Source organism: Cynocephalus volans, chromosome 8 (genome assembly GCF_027409185.1).
Source record: "Cynocephalus volans isolate mCynVol1 chromosome 8, mCynVol1.pri, whole genome shotgun sequence".
Lineage (NCBI taxonomy): Eukaryota > Metazoa > Chordata > Mammalia > Dermoptera > Cynocephalidae > Cynocephalus > Cynocephalus volans.
The window spans coordinates 29,100,066-29,116,183 of NC_084467.1; the positions used below are offsets into that span (position 1 = coordinate 29,100,066).

The window sequence follows — 16,118 nt, forward strand, 5'->3', positions numbered from 1 at the left end:
TGGCGGTGGTGGTGATGCTGGAGTTCTTTCCTCCGCTGCCTATCCTTCCTTGGTTCCTAGCCATTTTCTTTTTTCTTTTTTTTGATTGGATCAGAATTTTTATTTTTTTATTTTATTAATATATATTTTTACATTCTATGATGTTGTTCCAGAGTAGTTGGGAGGGAGAGGGAAAGGGGAAAGGGGAAGGAAATGTGATGGAAGAAGGAGGAAGGAGGAGGGACGGGATTGAGGCCTGTGGCACCCCCACATTCCCACAGGGGAGACGGGATGCTTCCTGCGGCGCTTTGGTGGTCAGTGGTTGGTGGTCGGTGGTTGTCACTGGGCTGGCTGCGGGTGTTGGGGAGGCATCCTAGCCATTTTCTGATTGTTCTCCAGTCTTCCAGACAATCAGTAGCCTGATGCCCTTTCAATAAATTCCTTTTCTATTTAAATAGCTAGAAATGGTTTCAGTTTTTTGCAACCAAAAACCCTGACTAGTACAGGGCCCATTTGAAATGAGTTCATTTCAGGAGTCTTGAATTTCTCTGTTCTCCTTAGATGAGCTCTGTTGTGGTTCTGTTTCCAATTGTCAGAGGATCACAGGATCCTGAGAGTTAGGGTGCACTCCCTGGGTCACCTCCTCCAATATATCATCCAGTGCCAAAATCTCCTCCGCAACGTCCTATAGATGCTCCCCTAACCTCTGCCTGAATGATTCCAGTGACCAGGAACTCACTTCTCTGCCAGCTGATCTACTCCACAATTAGGAAATTTTTGGTAACTTCTACCCATTGCTTCTAGTATTTTCCTGTTGATGCTGGAGGAGGGGGTCTGAGGAAGCCTGATAGCTGGCCTCAACCCACCACATTGTCCTCTTACCAGGTTCTTGACTATGCCATAGGAAAGAATTCAAGGGCAAAGTCACAGTAGAAAGTGAGAGCAAGTTTGAGCAAGTTTAAGCTAACGAATAAGAGATACAGATTTCACAGAGAGAGTGCAGCCTAGATCCAGAGACTGAGCAGGGCCTGCATCAAGTTTAATATAAAAGTAAGAAATCCACACTTAAAGTTCATTACAGAGTGCAGGCTCACTCACCTCAGCTGGCAAAGTGCAGGTTGGCCCCAGGAAAGTGAGCAAGCTGGGCCGGGACTCCACTTTTTTTTTTTTAAAGATGACCAGTAAGGGGACCTTAACCCCTGACTTGGTGTTGTCAGCACCATGGTCTCCCAAGTGAGCCACAGGTCGGCTCAGGGATTCCACTTTTATAGTTCTGCTATCCAATACATATTCATGCTATCTAATGAATATTCAACTAAGGGGGGTGGTTCCCAGCCACGTAACAGTCTTGCACATGCTCAGTGTCTTATTAGAGCACTGTTCATTGGTCAAATTCTATCACAGCATTGAAAATATTCAAGAATATTCTGTGCTCTTTTGCATCTCTACTGGAAAATCATTCAACGGATAAACTCCATTTTACAGAGCATGCTCAGCTATTAGGGTTATATAATCCCTTTCTAGTGAGCATGTCCAGCCACTGGATTTGCATAAGTCAACCCCCTGAGGTCTCAATTTCCCCGTGTTGGTGCCAAAAATAGGTCCAACAAGCAACAGTAACTCTCCTCTAGGGGAAGGCCTAGAGGAGGAACCTGAGACCTTGGGGAGGGGCTTGAAACCCAGAGGTGTATCCTGAAATCTGAACCCATGGAAACTGAGCACCTCCTATCTCACTATGAAAAACTGTTCTATTTTGTATTAATTTTTGCCTTGGGTTGAATGTCCCCCCAAAACTTAGTCCCTCGCTGTGACAATGTAAAGAGGGTGCAAAGTCCTATTATTGTAATTGAAAGATGGGGCCTTGAAGGGATGATTAGATTGTACCATGCCTTAGTGAATGGATTAAAAATGGTGCACATGGGCGTGGCTTGGAGAGCTTTAAAAAGGGAACATGAAGCGTCTGTCCCTTTCTCTGTTCTGTCATTTTCACACTGTAATACCCTGCCATCACTGTTGCTACCACTAAAAACTTCACTAGCTATGTTCCTTGGACTTTGGACTTCCCAGCCTCAGAAACTGTAAGCAATAAATTTTATTTTCTTTATAAATTGCCCTATTCTGTGTATTTTGTTATAAGCAACAGAAATGGACTATTACAATTTTAAAAGTTTCTTCATGTCTTTTGAAAGTGAAGTAAATGTCCCAAATACATAAAAATCACTTCAGTTTTAGACACTAAAGTGCGAGGTGATATGGAAGAGCTCAGGGAAAGAGAGTCTGCAGCTCGGGTTGGGAGGGGATAGCACAGAGGTAGTGGTGGAAGGTAATGGCATGTCTGAAAAAAAGGGATGCAAAGCAATTTGCAGAAGAATGCAAAGGAAGCACTGCAGGGCTCCTCAAACATTGGGATCAGCAATGGAATGAGAGTAAGGAATAGGCTGAGGGTGAGAAATGGAGGGAGAGCAAGAGAGAAGGGTGAGGAATGGAGAAGGCCAGGGATGAAATAAGATCACTTGGCAATTGGCCGGGACATTTTGACAGGCTTTTTAAGATGGCTGCATATCAGACAGAGCAGTCCTCAATCAGAAGGCACTGCGGGAGAGAGAAGAGGTGTGGTCAGAAAGAGGCCAAGGGTGGAGAGAGCTGTAGGAAGAAAAGGGAGTTAGGCAGGGCCGACGGCTTTCAAAAAGCCAAGGAGAATGGGGATGAGAAAAGGCTGTTGGATCTAGCAATGTTGTCACCAGGCTGGGAGACCTGAGAATCTGTACAGTGATGGGAGCTGTAGGGGTGTAGGAGGAGAGAAACTGAGGCAGCAGAGTGAGGATGAGGCAGCAGGGAAGTGTAGAGTGCTGGCCCCATGCTTCAGCAGGGAGTGAACGGAGAGGACCAGATGAGTAACTGGGCCAATCAATACGGAGAGAAGCAGAGGCCCGAAGTGTGGGTGGGAGTGGTTTGTACACGAGGAGATCCTCAGCAGCCACTTGGATAAACATCTGAAGCTGAAAGCGGGCTGGGTGCGACTGAGGGGAGGGAGGGCATAGATAAAAGATTCTCTGAGGTAGAGAGGAGAGATGAGGGAGAACATACAAAACAAGTACAGTCGGCCCTCCCTCTGTATCCATGGCTTCCACATCTGTGGATTCAACCAACTATGGATCAAAAATATTTGGGGGAAAAATATTGCATCTGTACTGAATATAGACTTTTTTCCTTGTCATTATTCCCTAAACAATATAACAGCTATTTACATAGCATTTACGTTGTATTAGGTAATATAAGTAATCAAGAGATGATTTAAAGTATGCAGGAGGATGCGCATTGGTTATACGCAAAGACTATGCCATTTTATATCAGGGACTTCGGCATCTGTGGATTTTGGTATCCTCAGGAGGTCCTGGAAGCAATCCCCTGGTGGATACTGAGGGACAATCGTATTATCTTCTTGTCGATTGTAACCTAAGCTGAGAGGTCTTTAGGAAATCCAGAAAACCTGAGTCAAACATCCTTAGCTGCTCACTGGCTGAGCGTGGTGCTGACAAACATCCTTAGCTGCTACCATGACTTTCCTGGAAAACCTGCTGGCCTCACCATTTCAAAAGGAAGTTAGAGAGCTTTGTATAGAGAATGAAGGACAGGGTGAATGGAGGCCATTGTGTACATCTAGGTCCTGGGTTCTGTCCCCTGCACTTCTGGGGCTCTGCTAATGGCGTGGCTTCACCAGGCCTAATGCAATTGAGCTTCCATATTGTTTTGGGAACTAACAGAGAAAGCAATGTTATTTTTGTCAGCCAAGGCACTACTGACCAGAAACAAAAAGACTCTAGAATGTACGTATATGTTGGTTGTGGTGGTGGTGAGTGTTAAGGTAGTCAAATAATCCAAAATAATTTCCATTGGCCCTAGGAATGCATTTCGACATTCTCACTTGAAAAAGGATGATCTGAGACTTTGCTTCACACCAAGTCATGATGCAGAGGGAAGACACAACTGCGGAGAGTTTTTCTGATCCCAATCCCTTCTGCAATTCCCTCTACTGTCAGCTAGCCAGGAATTTAGCAGCTGAAGAGGAGTGATCCAGGGCATAATTTAAAGAGAGTAAGTGGTAGGTGAAGGTTGCATTAATTTTCAGATGTTAATTTGGGTCTTTTTGTGTGTGTGTGTGACCAGCTGGTTCAGAGATATGAACCCTTAGACCTTGATATTACCAGCACCACGCTCTACTGAGTGAGCTAACCGACCATAATTTGGGTCTTTAAGATCACATATAAGGGGCCGACCCCGTGGCTCACTCGGGAGAGTGCGGCGCTGGGAGCTCAGCGGCGCTCCCGCCGCGGGTTCGGATCCTGTATAGGAATGGCTGGTGTGCTCACTGGCTGAGCGCGGTGCGGGCAACACCAAGCCAAGGGTTGCGATCCCCTTACCAGTCGCAAAAAAAGAAGAAGAAGAAAAAAGATTAGGTATAAGGAGCTGGCTGGTTAGCTCAGTTGGTTGGAGTGTGGTGTTATAACACCAAGGACAGGGTCGGATCCCTGTACCGGTCAAGCGCCAAAAAAAAAAAAAAAAAAAAAAAAAAAAATTAGGTATTATGCTAAATATACATATTTTTCTAAAATCTGCATTCTCTTTCTATGTTCTCCTGTGACTTGAGTTAGTACAAAAGGGACAGTGTGGCTCTATAGTGAATGTAAAGCAGATGGCTACAGACCAGAAGGATGTGGACGAAGGAATCTGATCCGGTTTTGATGTGGATATCTCTGGGATCTGGTTATTATGCTGAAGTTTGTTTCTCTCCTATTAGGATTTAGATTAAGGAAAAAAGTGAGTTTTACCTTGAAAGATTGTTAAATACTTATGTGAACGACATGGGATGACGTCCTTAGAATTGAGGGGGAAAATGTATTTATTGAGGGATAAATACATTTCCCCCCTTTTTTCTTCCTCCTTCACTCCTGATTTTTATCACCTCTTTCTTCTGGGACGCATTAAAGTCCTTTGGTTTTTGGCTTTCCTACAGCGTTGCTTACATAATCTATGGGCATTCTAACACTCTAAGAACAAGAGTTCTTTGAAACTTAGTTGAGAAGAGGTTACAGTCACAGAAGAGCTGAGAGAGAGCAGATATCCCCCAAAGCATGGGGGGTGGAGCAGCACGGGCAAAAACTCCAATTCTCAAGTCCCACCTGGGGCAGGGTCTAGGAATCTGTAAACTCAATAACTTCTCCGGGCAAGCTGGATTTAAGCCACTGAACTAGTTCTTTCTAGCAGATGAGGGAAATGAGGCTTGGTGAGGGTAACTGGCCCAAGATGACATGGTGAATTTGGAGCAGGGACAGGACCAGAGTGCAGTGCCCTGACTCTGATCATGGTGCCCTCCCCTGAAGTGCACTGCGCATTGTTGCATGACACCGTTTGGTGTGATTTTAAATGAATGCTGATACGCTGTTACTACTCAGTCCACATTTTAGGTAGAGTGATCCCTATTTCCCTTTTTCTTTGCCTCCTCCCGACTCCCATGCTTTCTCTGTATGCTCTGAACCACCATGCAAATAAACTTGTTTTTCTCAATATTTGTGCAAGTCTAGAGACATGAAACTCATAGATTGCTTCATCACAGAGCTGCCTTACCAGAGATCTGTATCTTGTTTATTTACTGAGAGGACAGATAGATACATCTCAAATCATCAGCACTGCTCTGGGATCGGTGGAGGGAGGAGGCTGCTGCTTCTTGGCAGCTTGTGGCCCACCTCCAAGGCCCCAGGACATGCGTAGAGCAGACAGTGAAGTTGGGATTTGTGATAGCGCAGTGGGAGCTAGACTCAAAACAGGACAGAAACTTCCCCTTCATCTGTCATCCAATCAGGCCCGACGGGTGGCCAGACTGCATAAAAGAGACAAAACAGAAGGCACTTTGTACATCTAGTAGATGTTTTACAGCACGATATGCTTCTCCTCCCCAACAGAGCTTTTGTGAGGAGGGAGGGGTGTCTTTATAGGTATGGCAGTGTAACTGTATATTTTCTATTTTTTACTTTTTTTCCCATTGCCTACAGTTAATAATACTGTAAGGGCAGTATAACTTTAAAGGGTAGGAAGCAACTTAAATTTACTTGGTGATTTAGCTGTCCCATATCCAAACCCTATGCCTTGGGCCAGACAAAGGGCAGCTTCCCTGGCCCTCACATTCCAGAACTACATTTGCCTCCACTCTTCCCAGGGTGCGAGGGACCACAGTGATCCCTCTCGTTGGTTCAATCTCAGGCAATGACCAGCTCAGCCTAGTTTCTCTCTTACTCTCTGCCATTCTGGATATTCCCTCCATAGGACTGAATGTACTTTGACCACTGGCTGTTGGCTGGCCCTGAACCTGCCAGTTACTTGGTCCCAGGAGGGAGCATGTGGTGGAGGGCAGCCATGGCCAGAGATATCTGGCATGGATCCCAATTAGACTTGGCATCCTGCCAAGGGAAGTGGCTCAGCTGGAACACAGAATGGAGACTGCACCCAACCTAAGGCTCTGCTTGGTTACTGATGGAGGAGCAGAGGAGACAGATATCATAGCACATTGTGCTGGGGTCTTTAAAGGCAAGCACACTAAGTGACTCTGGGGGTAAAGAGCACGTACCATGGTGCAAAGCAAAATCTCCTCTCGGTACACACCTCAATATGTGATAAACCCACATCTACCCATGGATGGAGAGATGTGTAGAGAAGCATAGACACCCACATGCCCTGTTTGGGGCCTCGCTGAGTCTGCCTCTCTGAGGTCACAGTTCCCAGTGTGCCAGGGAGAGGAGGGCTGTCTAAACTGGGCCCCGACCATTGGAGGCAACTGCCTTTACCATGGTTCCCAGAAAATTTTGAAGTTTTTGTTATAACTTATAGGCATCTGTAAGATGTAGGTCCCCACAGGAAAGCTGAAATAGTAAACCCGAAAATAAGAATAGGCATGTCCCCTTACCTACTCTGGGGCTCAAACCTACGGCCCAGGATGATTTGGATGGTTGCCACAGAATTAAGAATAAAGTGGGAAGAGTCAAGTTTAAAAGCCAAAATATATTTTGCTGAAAGTTTGTGTATGTGTGTGCCTTCAAGAGACGGTGCTCTCTGAGTAAGACCTGCACAGTTTGTTACAACATAAACAGGAACTAGAAGGGCAGTGGTCCTCATCAAGCAGCCTCTCCCCTGGGGGCAGAGTGTGCCAGGTCAGCACAGCTATAACTCATCCATCATGGCTAGCAGATCATCCCCCTTGCTGGCGCTCTGCTTTGGCTGGTCCAAGATCTCAAATTCCCCCATGATCCGAGCCAGCTCTTCGTTTCGTTGCTCATCCTGTTAGAGAAATGAAAGGTGAAAGGGAATGAAGACGATGTGTCGGCAGGGCAGCCTCTTTGTGCAGTAGGTATTTAATTTTTCATCCCACCACTGTGATGCATTTCAGTTGCTCTCCTATTTGTCAGAATAGGGATTGTAGTTACAGGCTGATTATAGAGAGAAAAAGGGGGTTTTTGAAGTTCAAGGTTATTATAAGATGGTGAGGGGGATAAGATTTGAACCTGTGTAATCCCCTTTACGCACCTGGGTAGCCTGTATGTTGATAACTTCGTAGGATAACTCTTCTGGCCTGGTCAGTGCTGCCTGTCTGGATGAGACAGTAAAGAAATGGGTCCAAGGTTAGGGTTTTCTCCCTGCTGGGATGGCAAACTGGCTCTTGATAATGTGGCAACTTATTTTTTCTGCCATTTCTCTTTAACATTCCACCCCATTCCCAACCAATGCACCCTACACTCCAGAAAGTCAAGTCCTTTCACGTCACTGTGACTTTGCACATACTAAACTCTGCTAAAATGTTTTTCTCCTTCCTCTGCTTGGCAAACTCCAAGATTCAGATAAAATGCCAACTCCTTCAATCTGCTGGTACAAAGTCAGTCACCATGTCCTCAATCAGAGCATTCATGACATGGCACTGAAATAATTTATGTACATGTTCATTCTCCCACTAAGCTGGGAGCTTCCTGAGGACAGGTGCTAGGTCTTACACTCCATCTTTATGTCCCTGGCACTTAACATAGTACTTGCCACACAGAAGTAAACAAAAGAAGTTAGGTCAATGAATGAGGAAATAGAAGGCAACTTCCACCCCAAATATTTGGTTGAGGGAGATCACATGAGATGAGATAACATAGGCAAAAGCACTTTGAAAACTGTAAAGCACTGTATAAATCTCAGTGAATTACAATTGCTGTTTGTTCTGGGTGAGACTATCTAATCCCAAAGACATCAAGCTCCAACCATCCTCTGGTTTCTTAATAGACTTTTCTTAATATGATAATCTTGGCTTCTAATACTTCTTATTCAGCTGTGTTCTGCTAAGTAAAGCATTAGGACTCTTTTTTGGATGATTCCAGAAGGTTCAGGCCCTTTAATTCTGCTGGATTCTTTAACTAGATTATTAAATTCGTTGGTATTTCACTTGTGATCTTAACTCTGTATTTATGTGTCATTGGTTTTTAATTGTCATTTTTGGGCCCTTATCACAGTTAGGATTTTTATATATGTCTTTAAAGAAACAGTTTTAAAACTTACTCCTCTTCTTCATCAGTGGTAAAGAGATTCAACCGGAATCCTGGCTCAGGGCCACTGGGTTTTTTAATCTCCATCCCTCCCATCAGTCGGGCCAAGAGATTCAGCTCTTCTTTAGCAAGAGGGTTTGGAGCAATGTTTTCCTGCAGAAACAATTGCATGAATTTTAGCCATATGAAGTTGATCACATTTCCTGCTATGACCCCAGAAACCCAGGGAGGTATTATAAAATAAGGCAAAACAATAACTATTTAGGTTATTTCTGGATCCAAATAAAGCTTAGAAAAACAGGCTTAACCAAAAGAAAAATAATCCATGTCAGAAGCTGCAGAAATCTAGTAATGCATCAAACCTGAGATTTTCATATTTTCAAGATGAGTGGAAGGCTGTAGGGATCCACGTTTCTCCTCAAACTACCTTCCTCTTTGAAGGAGAACATTGCTTCCTCTTCAGTCAATCCAGTTCCCTCAGCATTTACATGTAGCCACAGTCAAGTCTCTAGGTCCAAGGGCACTCATTCCAGAGGAGCTACCACACTGCCCTCAGGCGGTGACAGCCATGAACACACCCTCCTCTCAGTGTCCCCACCCCACTTCAGCCTTCGCCCCCTGCCTTCTATCTGGGCTCTGTACTCTCTCTAATCCAGCCTTCCCCTGCTCTGCCTCTGCCACCAGTTCTCTTATTTCTGCCTTGCTTGAAACAACTCCCTCTGCCTCCTTTCTAAAGAACAGAATCCAAATTGTTAAATGCCCTTCCTAATCAGGCCCCATGACTCTGTCCAGTTAAATCTCTGCCACTTGCCTCAACTTGCTATGATGCAGCCAAGTGGGAGACATACTGCCCCCTCTGCCCCCAACGCTATGCTCTTCTGCCCCTTTGTACCTTTGCTCTTCCTGTCACCTCAGTCTGCATGCCCATTGCTCCTTCCCTGCCGTTAGTATTTTACCACGCTAGAGCCCACTTCAATGTCACCTCTTCTGAAAAGGCTTCTTGATCCCTGTCCCCTGGCCCCCACCTCACTGGACAGAGCATGTACTCTTTTGCACAGCACTTTGTTCAGAACACCCAGCTAGCTCTTCTTCTGCCTTGTTATAGTGATCTGTTTCTCTCACTGTCTTTCCTGGGGTACTATAAGCCCCTTCAGGATGGGACCGTATCAGCATCAGCTTTGTGTCCCTGGGTACCCAGGCCATAGAAGCAGTTCAATCAATGTTTGCTGAATAACTGAAAATTCCACGTTTGTCCTCTAGCTAGCTGGTAGCTAGTTTAGTGAAAATTTGTAAAGACAAATTCAGAAAAACCGAAACTCCACTTTTTTTGGCGGCTGGCTGGTAAGGGGAACTAACCCTTGACCTTGGTGTTACCAGGTCGTGCTGTAACCAGCTGAGCTAACCAGCCTACCCTAAAGCCTTGTTTTGAACTTAGCTACTGCATCACCATATAGGGAAGCATTAAGAAGGGACATTTCGGTGATCAGAATACATGCAAGTGCTGGTGTCAGCAACCATGGACCTAATGGCATCGATACAATGCTACATCACATGTCCTGGTGTGTAGTTCCTGCTTAATTATGGTGGTTGAGCCAAGTCTAAAATTACCTAATTAGTCAGATCACTGGAAGTCTCCATGAAAAGCTACAATTAAAAACCTGTGTACTTGTAAGGCTGAATGGAGAAGATTGCAAACATGAGGGAAATGTTGGCTAGCTTTGAAATCTAAAGAGTTCCCACCCTCCTCTCCATGTAGATTTCTGTATCCAGGAAGAAGTGGTGAGGAGAAGGGAGGGAGGCGGAAGCTCACCTGCGTCCGTGAGGCTAAGTTCTTTGATCCTCTGGACATGTGGGTTTCCACAGGCTGATTCACGCTGTACCTTGAGTCAACAGAAAATGGTGACATTATCCAGCCCCTTTCCATGGATTTTCTTCTAACTCGTAAGTATAGTTCACAGCTTTTACTTTGCAACATTAAATAGCATCCAGAAAGGTGCTATGAGTACAGAATACAACTCAGAATAAGTGTGTATTAAGAACTCAAATTTCATTTCTTACCAAAGAAAAATACCTGGGGAAGCTGTGTGGAAATGTCTCCTCTTGTAAAGAGTATCAGGCATCATTGAAAAGACATGGAGCATTACATGAAGGCTAAGTCTTCCTGGATTTCCATTACAACAAAGGTTTCATTCAGCCAGTTCTCCTCCATGGCTATTTAAAATTACATATCTTTTCAACCTGTTGAGTTGCCTTATGTTTGGAGTTCTTGGGTGCCCTTTGAAAATGTTGGGGCTCTGCATGCATTGCATCTAAGGGGAATTTACTCCAAGCATCAGCAGGGATTTTCATAGCAGAAGTCAGGCTGGTTTTTTTTTTTTTTTTTTTTTTTAAAAGATGACCGGTAAGGGGATCTTAACCCTTGACTTGGTGTTGTGAGCACCACGCTCAGCCAGTGAGCGAACCGGCCATCCGTATATGGGATCCGAACCCGGGGCCTTGGTGTTCTCAGCACCACACTCTCCCGAGTGAGCCACGGGCCGGCCCAAGGCTGGTTTTTTAAACAAAGTGACCTCCCTTGGACTTGAATTCACTTAGGCAGGGAGAATTTGCTTACATGTTAGTTCCCAGTTTCAGGACTCGGTCTCCATAAAGTTCAAAAGAACCTTCTTTGGGTGCAGTGACATAGTTTCCACCATGCTTGAACTCTATCTTCTTCACTTCTTCACCTTTGTTGTTGAACATTCTACAATACAAAATATGACATGATGGAATGTTCTCTAAGCTTGGGTGGTCCTGGAGGCTTCTTTATTCTTTGTACTATAGGACAAAAAGGAATTCATGCACTCCTTCAAGATAAAAATGCTGGTTGTGATGATGATGATGATGATGATAATAATAATAATAATAATAATACAATAACAATAATGCTTGTGGAGCCCACATTATGTGCCAAGTGCTGTGTAAGAGCACTTTACTTTATTCATCCTCACATAACCATTTCACAGATGAGGAAATGAATCCTGGGGAATCGAGTGGCTTGCCTCAAGTCCCGCTGCTAAGTGGCAGAGCCTGGACTAGAACCAAGCCTCTTTAATAGCTGTGCTTTACTGAAGAAAGAGAGGGGCCGAGCAGAGCCTGAGGGGCTCAGCAGTGCTGCATTTTATGTGGTGGCCCACATGTTGGTTTCCCAGCACCCCAAAAGTTTCTCTGATAATTACTGTTGAGAATTCACCTGATGAGTCCGGGAACTTCAGTTCCCCAGGGAACAGGGCCAGACACTGGCAACACAAAGCGACCATTAGAATTCTGAACTTTATCCTTTAGAAATGTGGACACCTGGAAAAAAACACATTTATTGTCATTTTTCTTGGTGTGTTTTCATAGACATAAACATTCTGAGGATGGAAAAGTGTGTAATGGTTTGGGAATGTTACCTAGTGAATTTATAACAATAAGAGAGAAAAACACCATAACTAACACCTGCAGGATTATAGTGTTTTTACAAACAGCTACTTTTGAGCCTCATAGCAAACCTTTCAGGTATTATCCCCGTTTTAAAGATGAGGAAGCTGAGGCAGAGTGAAGTGACTTGCCCAAAGAGAACAGTAAGAGGCAGCCAGGATTCAAAACCAAGGTTGACTCCAAATTCCACACCTATTCCTTAGTTCCCTGCTAACTTTCCATGCAGCTGTGAACCTTGAACTGTAAGAACCTCACTATCACTATTTTATAGATGAGGAATCGGCAGCTCAGAGGGGAAGACACTTCTTCAAGGGCAGCCAGCTCATAAGGCGAAGAGCTGTGAGGATTCACACCCTTCTGTTTCTCACTGTAGATCCTGGGCTCTTGTCCACATGCTGGTCTGGTGAGAAGGGTGGGGCAGGAGCTGGTGGGTCCAGCTGGCATTAGAGTTCGAAAGTCTTTTATGTGACTGAAAATACATTATGATAATTTCTGCTCCCTGGTTTGTGTACTCTGTATTGAGGTTTTGGTCATTCACAGATTAAATGCCATATAGATTGTAGCCATTAATCAGTTTTACTGGGTCCTAGCTTCCTCATCTGTAAAATGAGAGATAAACTTGAAGGTCCCTTCCAACTCAAAAATTCTTCAGGTTAATATTAGTAATATTATCAAGAACAAGAATCTGTCATGTGTAAAGCAGTGAAAACTCAAAGTGATAAGAATTTGCAAGCTGGGCCGAGCCTGTGGCGCACTCGGGAGGGTGCTGCGCTGGGAGCGCGGCGACGCTCCCAGCGGCCGCGGGTTCGGATCCTATATAGGAATGGCCGGTACACTCACTGGCTGAGTGCCGGTCACGAAAAAGAAAAAAAAAAAAAAAAAAAAAAGAATTTGCAAGCTGACAGTTTGGCATACTATTTAACTTAGACTATCTAGGCTTATAAATCAGCTAGGTCACTTCTTGGGTCTGGGTTTTTGGTAAGTTACACAACCTTTCTGTGCATTAATGTTCTCTTTAATAAACTGGGGATAATATTTATACCTGCTTGGGAGCTGGCTGGTCAGCTCAATTTGTTAGAGTGCCATCTTGTAACACCAAGGTCAAGGGTTCGGATCCCCATACCAGCCAGCCACCAACAAAGAAAAAAAAAAAGTAGTACCTACTCAATGGGTCGGTGTGACAACTAAGTCAGATAATATACAAAAAGCAGAGCCTGACCATAGTAAGTGCACAAGAAATGGTAGCTAATGCTCTTATTACTACAGTCTAATTAGACATAGGACATAAGCATGAAATGTAAAAAAATAACACTATAGCAGGATATGCTGAATAGCATGTGCATATTAGCTCACTGAGAAGAATGACTACAGGCATAGGGGGTGGGTAGGTGTAACTGTGGGTTTGGAGCTGGGCCTGGAAGAAGAAGGTGGGTGCAGAGGCACTTCAGAAGTAGAGGTGGGCAAACACAAGTCATGTTTCAGGGGGAATGTGTAAACTGGTTTGGTCAGAGGGTTTGGCTGGATGACCTTTAAGGAATTCTTAACCTTGAGATTCTGTGACTGAGGGATGTGAGTACACAATTAAGAAAGAAAATTTGGAGAAGTGGGAAAATATATAAATGTGCTGGACTCTCTATTAGTCTAATTCTAATATGGTCAACTATGGGATGGTAGATATGAAATGTACAAATTTAGGTCATGTGTGTGTGTCTGTGTTTGACCCAAGAATCTGCCCTTGTCTGGACAGGGCTGGCTTCCCCAGCCCCTCTGCTGGCCCTCAGCTGTAGGTGTGACTCTCCTGTGCCCTTTTCCTTTCCCAGGTGATCTCATCTATTCCCACACTCCAGTGCTCACCTCTGTGCTGATGGCTCTCAGGTCTTGAGCTCCCACTTTGCCTCCTTCTCTGGGCATCTGACCGATCTATCCCATTGCCTGTTAGACATGTCCACAGGATGCACCTCAAATCCACCCTGCTCAGAACAGGATTCATCTTTGTCTTCCCCACCCTGCTCACCTTTTTGAGTTCCCAATCTCAGTGAACAACACCGCCGGGTCACCAAGTCAGCAATCTGAGTCTCCCTCCCAGCACCTTCCCATGTCTATTCCGTCTCCAAGCCCTGTCAATCTAATGATCATTCCTTGTATGTGGCCCTTCCTCTCTACTCCATCTATTGCTCCCTACTGTAGACCTTTATCATCTTGTACATGGCCCACTGCGGGAGCCTCCTAACTGGCCTCCCTGCCTGCTTTTGATCCACCCTCCATATTCTACTGCTTGAGACACTTCTCAAGGCATATCTGAATCATGTTCCTCTTCTGCTTAAAATCTTTCAGTGGCTTCTTCTACCTGTTAGATAATGTCCAGCAGGCCCTTGTTGCTCTCTGCAGCCATGTTCTAGCCACTCAATTGCTTGTGCCCCTCTCCCACCCCGTGGGGGCAGTCACATAAATACCTCGTGCCTTTATTGAGACGGTGTCCTCTGCCTATGGTGTCCTTCTTAACATCTCCCCTTATTTTCTCATGTGCCTGGTTGAAAACTTATTTTTCTAAAGAAAGATATCAGATTCTCTCGGAAGACTTTCCTGATTCTCTTAGGTAGAACTGACCACCCTCTCCTTTGTGTCCTCTCTCTCTACATTCTTCTGAGACTGAACATGGGTGAGGCCCTTACTGCCTTTGCCCCCTTCTCTAACGAGTGTCCTGAGGCAGGAACCACACTTCCTACGGGAAGAAACAACGCAGGTCGCTGCGCCGTGGGGTTAGATTGCTGGGCGAGACACCTCCTTGAGCTTCTATCCTCCCCAGGATGATGGCAGCCCACGCTTTAACTGCTCAGTGAATATGGGTGAGTGACCTGGCAGTTTCAGCAGTGAGCGATGGAGACGGCTTGGACAGTGGTTAGGGTGACAGTGTGACCTGACAAGAGGATGGCTAAGTTTGTGAGGCTGGGAGAATACTGATCTGATAGTGAGGGGGAGGCAGGCAGAGTGCTGACCCTGCTTCTCCCGTCCTGCCTGCGGCTGAGGAAGCACGACCAGCCTCCGCCAAATGGCCAGAAGCCTCCAAATGCCATCTCTATGCTGTATGCTGATGATTCCCACCTGGATCTCTCCTCTGAGTTCAGATCTGCCTATTTAACTGCCTACCTGGATGTCTAATAGGCAAATCAAACTTAAAAAGAACTATTAATTTTTCTACTCAAGTATACTTCCCTTCAGTCCTTCCCCATCTCAGTAAATGGCATCACGTTGCTTAGGCCAAAAACATAGTAGTCACTCTTCATCCTTCTTTCCTGCATCCAGTCTCTTAGTGAGTCTTATTGGTCTTGCCCCGAGGGTATATCCCAAATGTGAATACTTCTCACTAAGTACACTGCTAGCATCTAATCCAAGCACTCTCATTTTGAACCTAGATTTCTACAGTAGTTTCCTAACTTCTCTCCTACCTCTTCTACTTCCATATATGTTCTGGAAGTTCTCTTTCCAGAACATAAATGAGATTGTTACCTCTCTGTAAAGCTACATGACTATGCCAGTTGTCAGGTTACAGCAATAGCTACGCTAATTGTAATTCATAACTAAAGCCAAAATGTTTCATTATTTTAGTTATACTAAGTTTCGTTTGTATTGTCAGGGCTAGGGCTCAGACCCTTCAAACCCATTGTACAGACTGGGTCACCAGACCCTTCACATGCAGGTCCACGCTAGGTAATTGGGAAAGATCCTGGGAGCCATTGGCAGATGACACGAGCTCAGTAGTCAGTAGTAGCAGCATAGGCAGCAGCGATGGTTGCCTTTCGGGGCATCCGGGGGCACTGGCAGCAACAGCTTCCAGCAGCAGTAGTGACCTCCCTGTGCCCCCTGAGGGTGGGAGGGGGGATCTGTGAATCAGAGCTACTTGTCCTTTATACTTAAGTCCATAACCCAGGACACCTGGGTGCACATGTGCAATTACATTAGACAATAACCAAGGAACACCTGGGCACACGTGCATAGTTACATCAAATGCTCGGCAAGATTCTGAACATCTGAGGGGACCTGACCATTTTCCTTCACTTTCTCTACACTCTCACCTTAAAATGCTCCATATTAGGCCTGGCCAGTTGG

General features: G+C 45.1%; 1 protein-coding gene across 1 annotated transcript in view; it reads right to left on the minus strand.

Annotated features, from left to right (window-relative positions):
• Positions 1-7,017: 7,017 nt before the first annotated feature.
• The window catches only part of OSCP1 (organic solute carrier partner 1), a 31,330-nt gene continuing 22,229 nt past the window's right edge, over positions 7,018-16,118 (minus strand). Inside the window, exons 5-10 of the mRNA XM_063106379.1 lie at positions 11,782-11,885; positions 11,164-11,292; positions 10,360-10,429; positions 8,563-8,702; positions 7,555-7,618; positions 7,018-7,308 (exon numbers count right to left, since the gene is read on the minus strand). Coding sequence (XP_062962449.1) covers positions 7,192-7,308; positions 7,555-7,618; positions 8,563-8,702; positions 10,360-10,429; positions 11,164-11,292; positions 11,782-11,885 — 624 coding nt within the window. The 3' untranslated portion in view covers positions 7,018-7,191. The remainder of the gene's footprint in view (positions 7,309-7,554; positions 7,619-8,562; positions 8,703-10,359; positions 10,430-11,163; positions 11,293-11,781; positions 11,886-16,118) is intronic.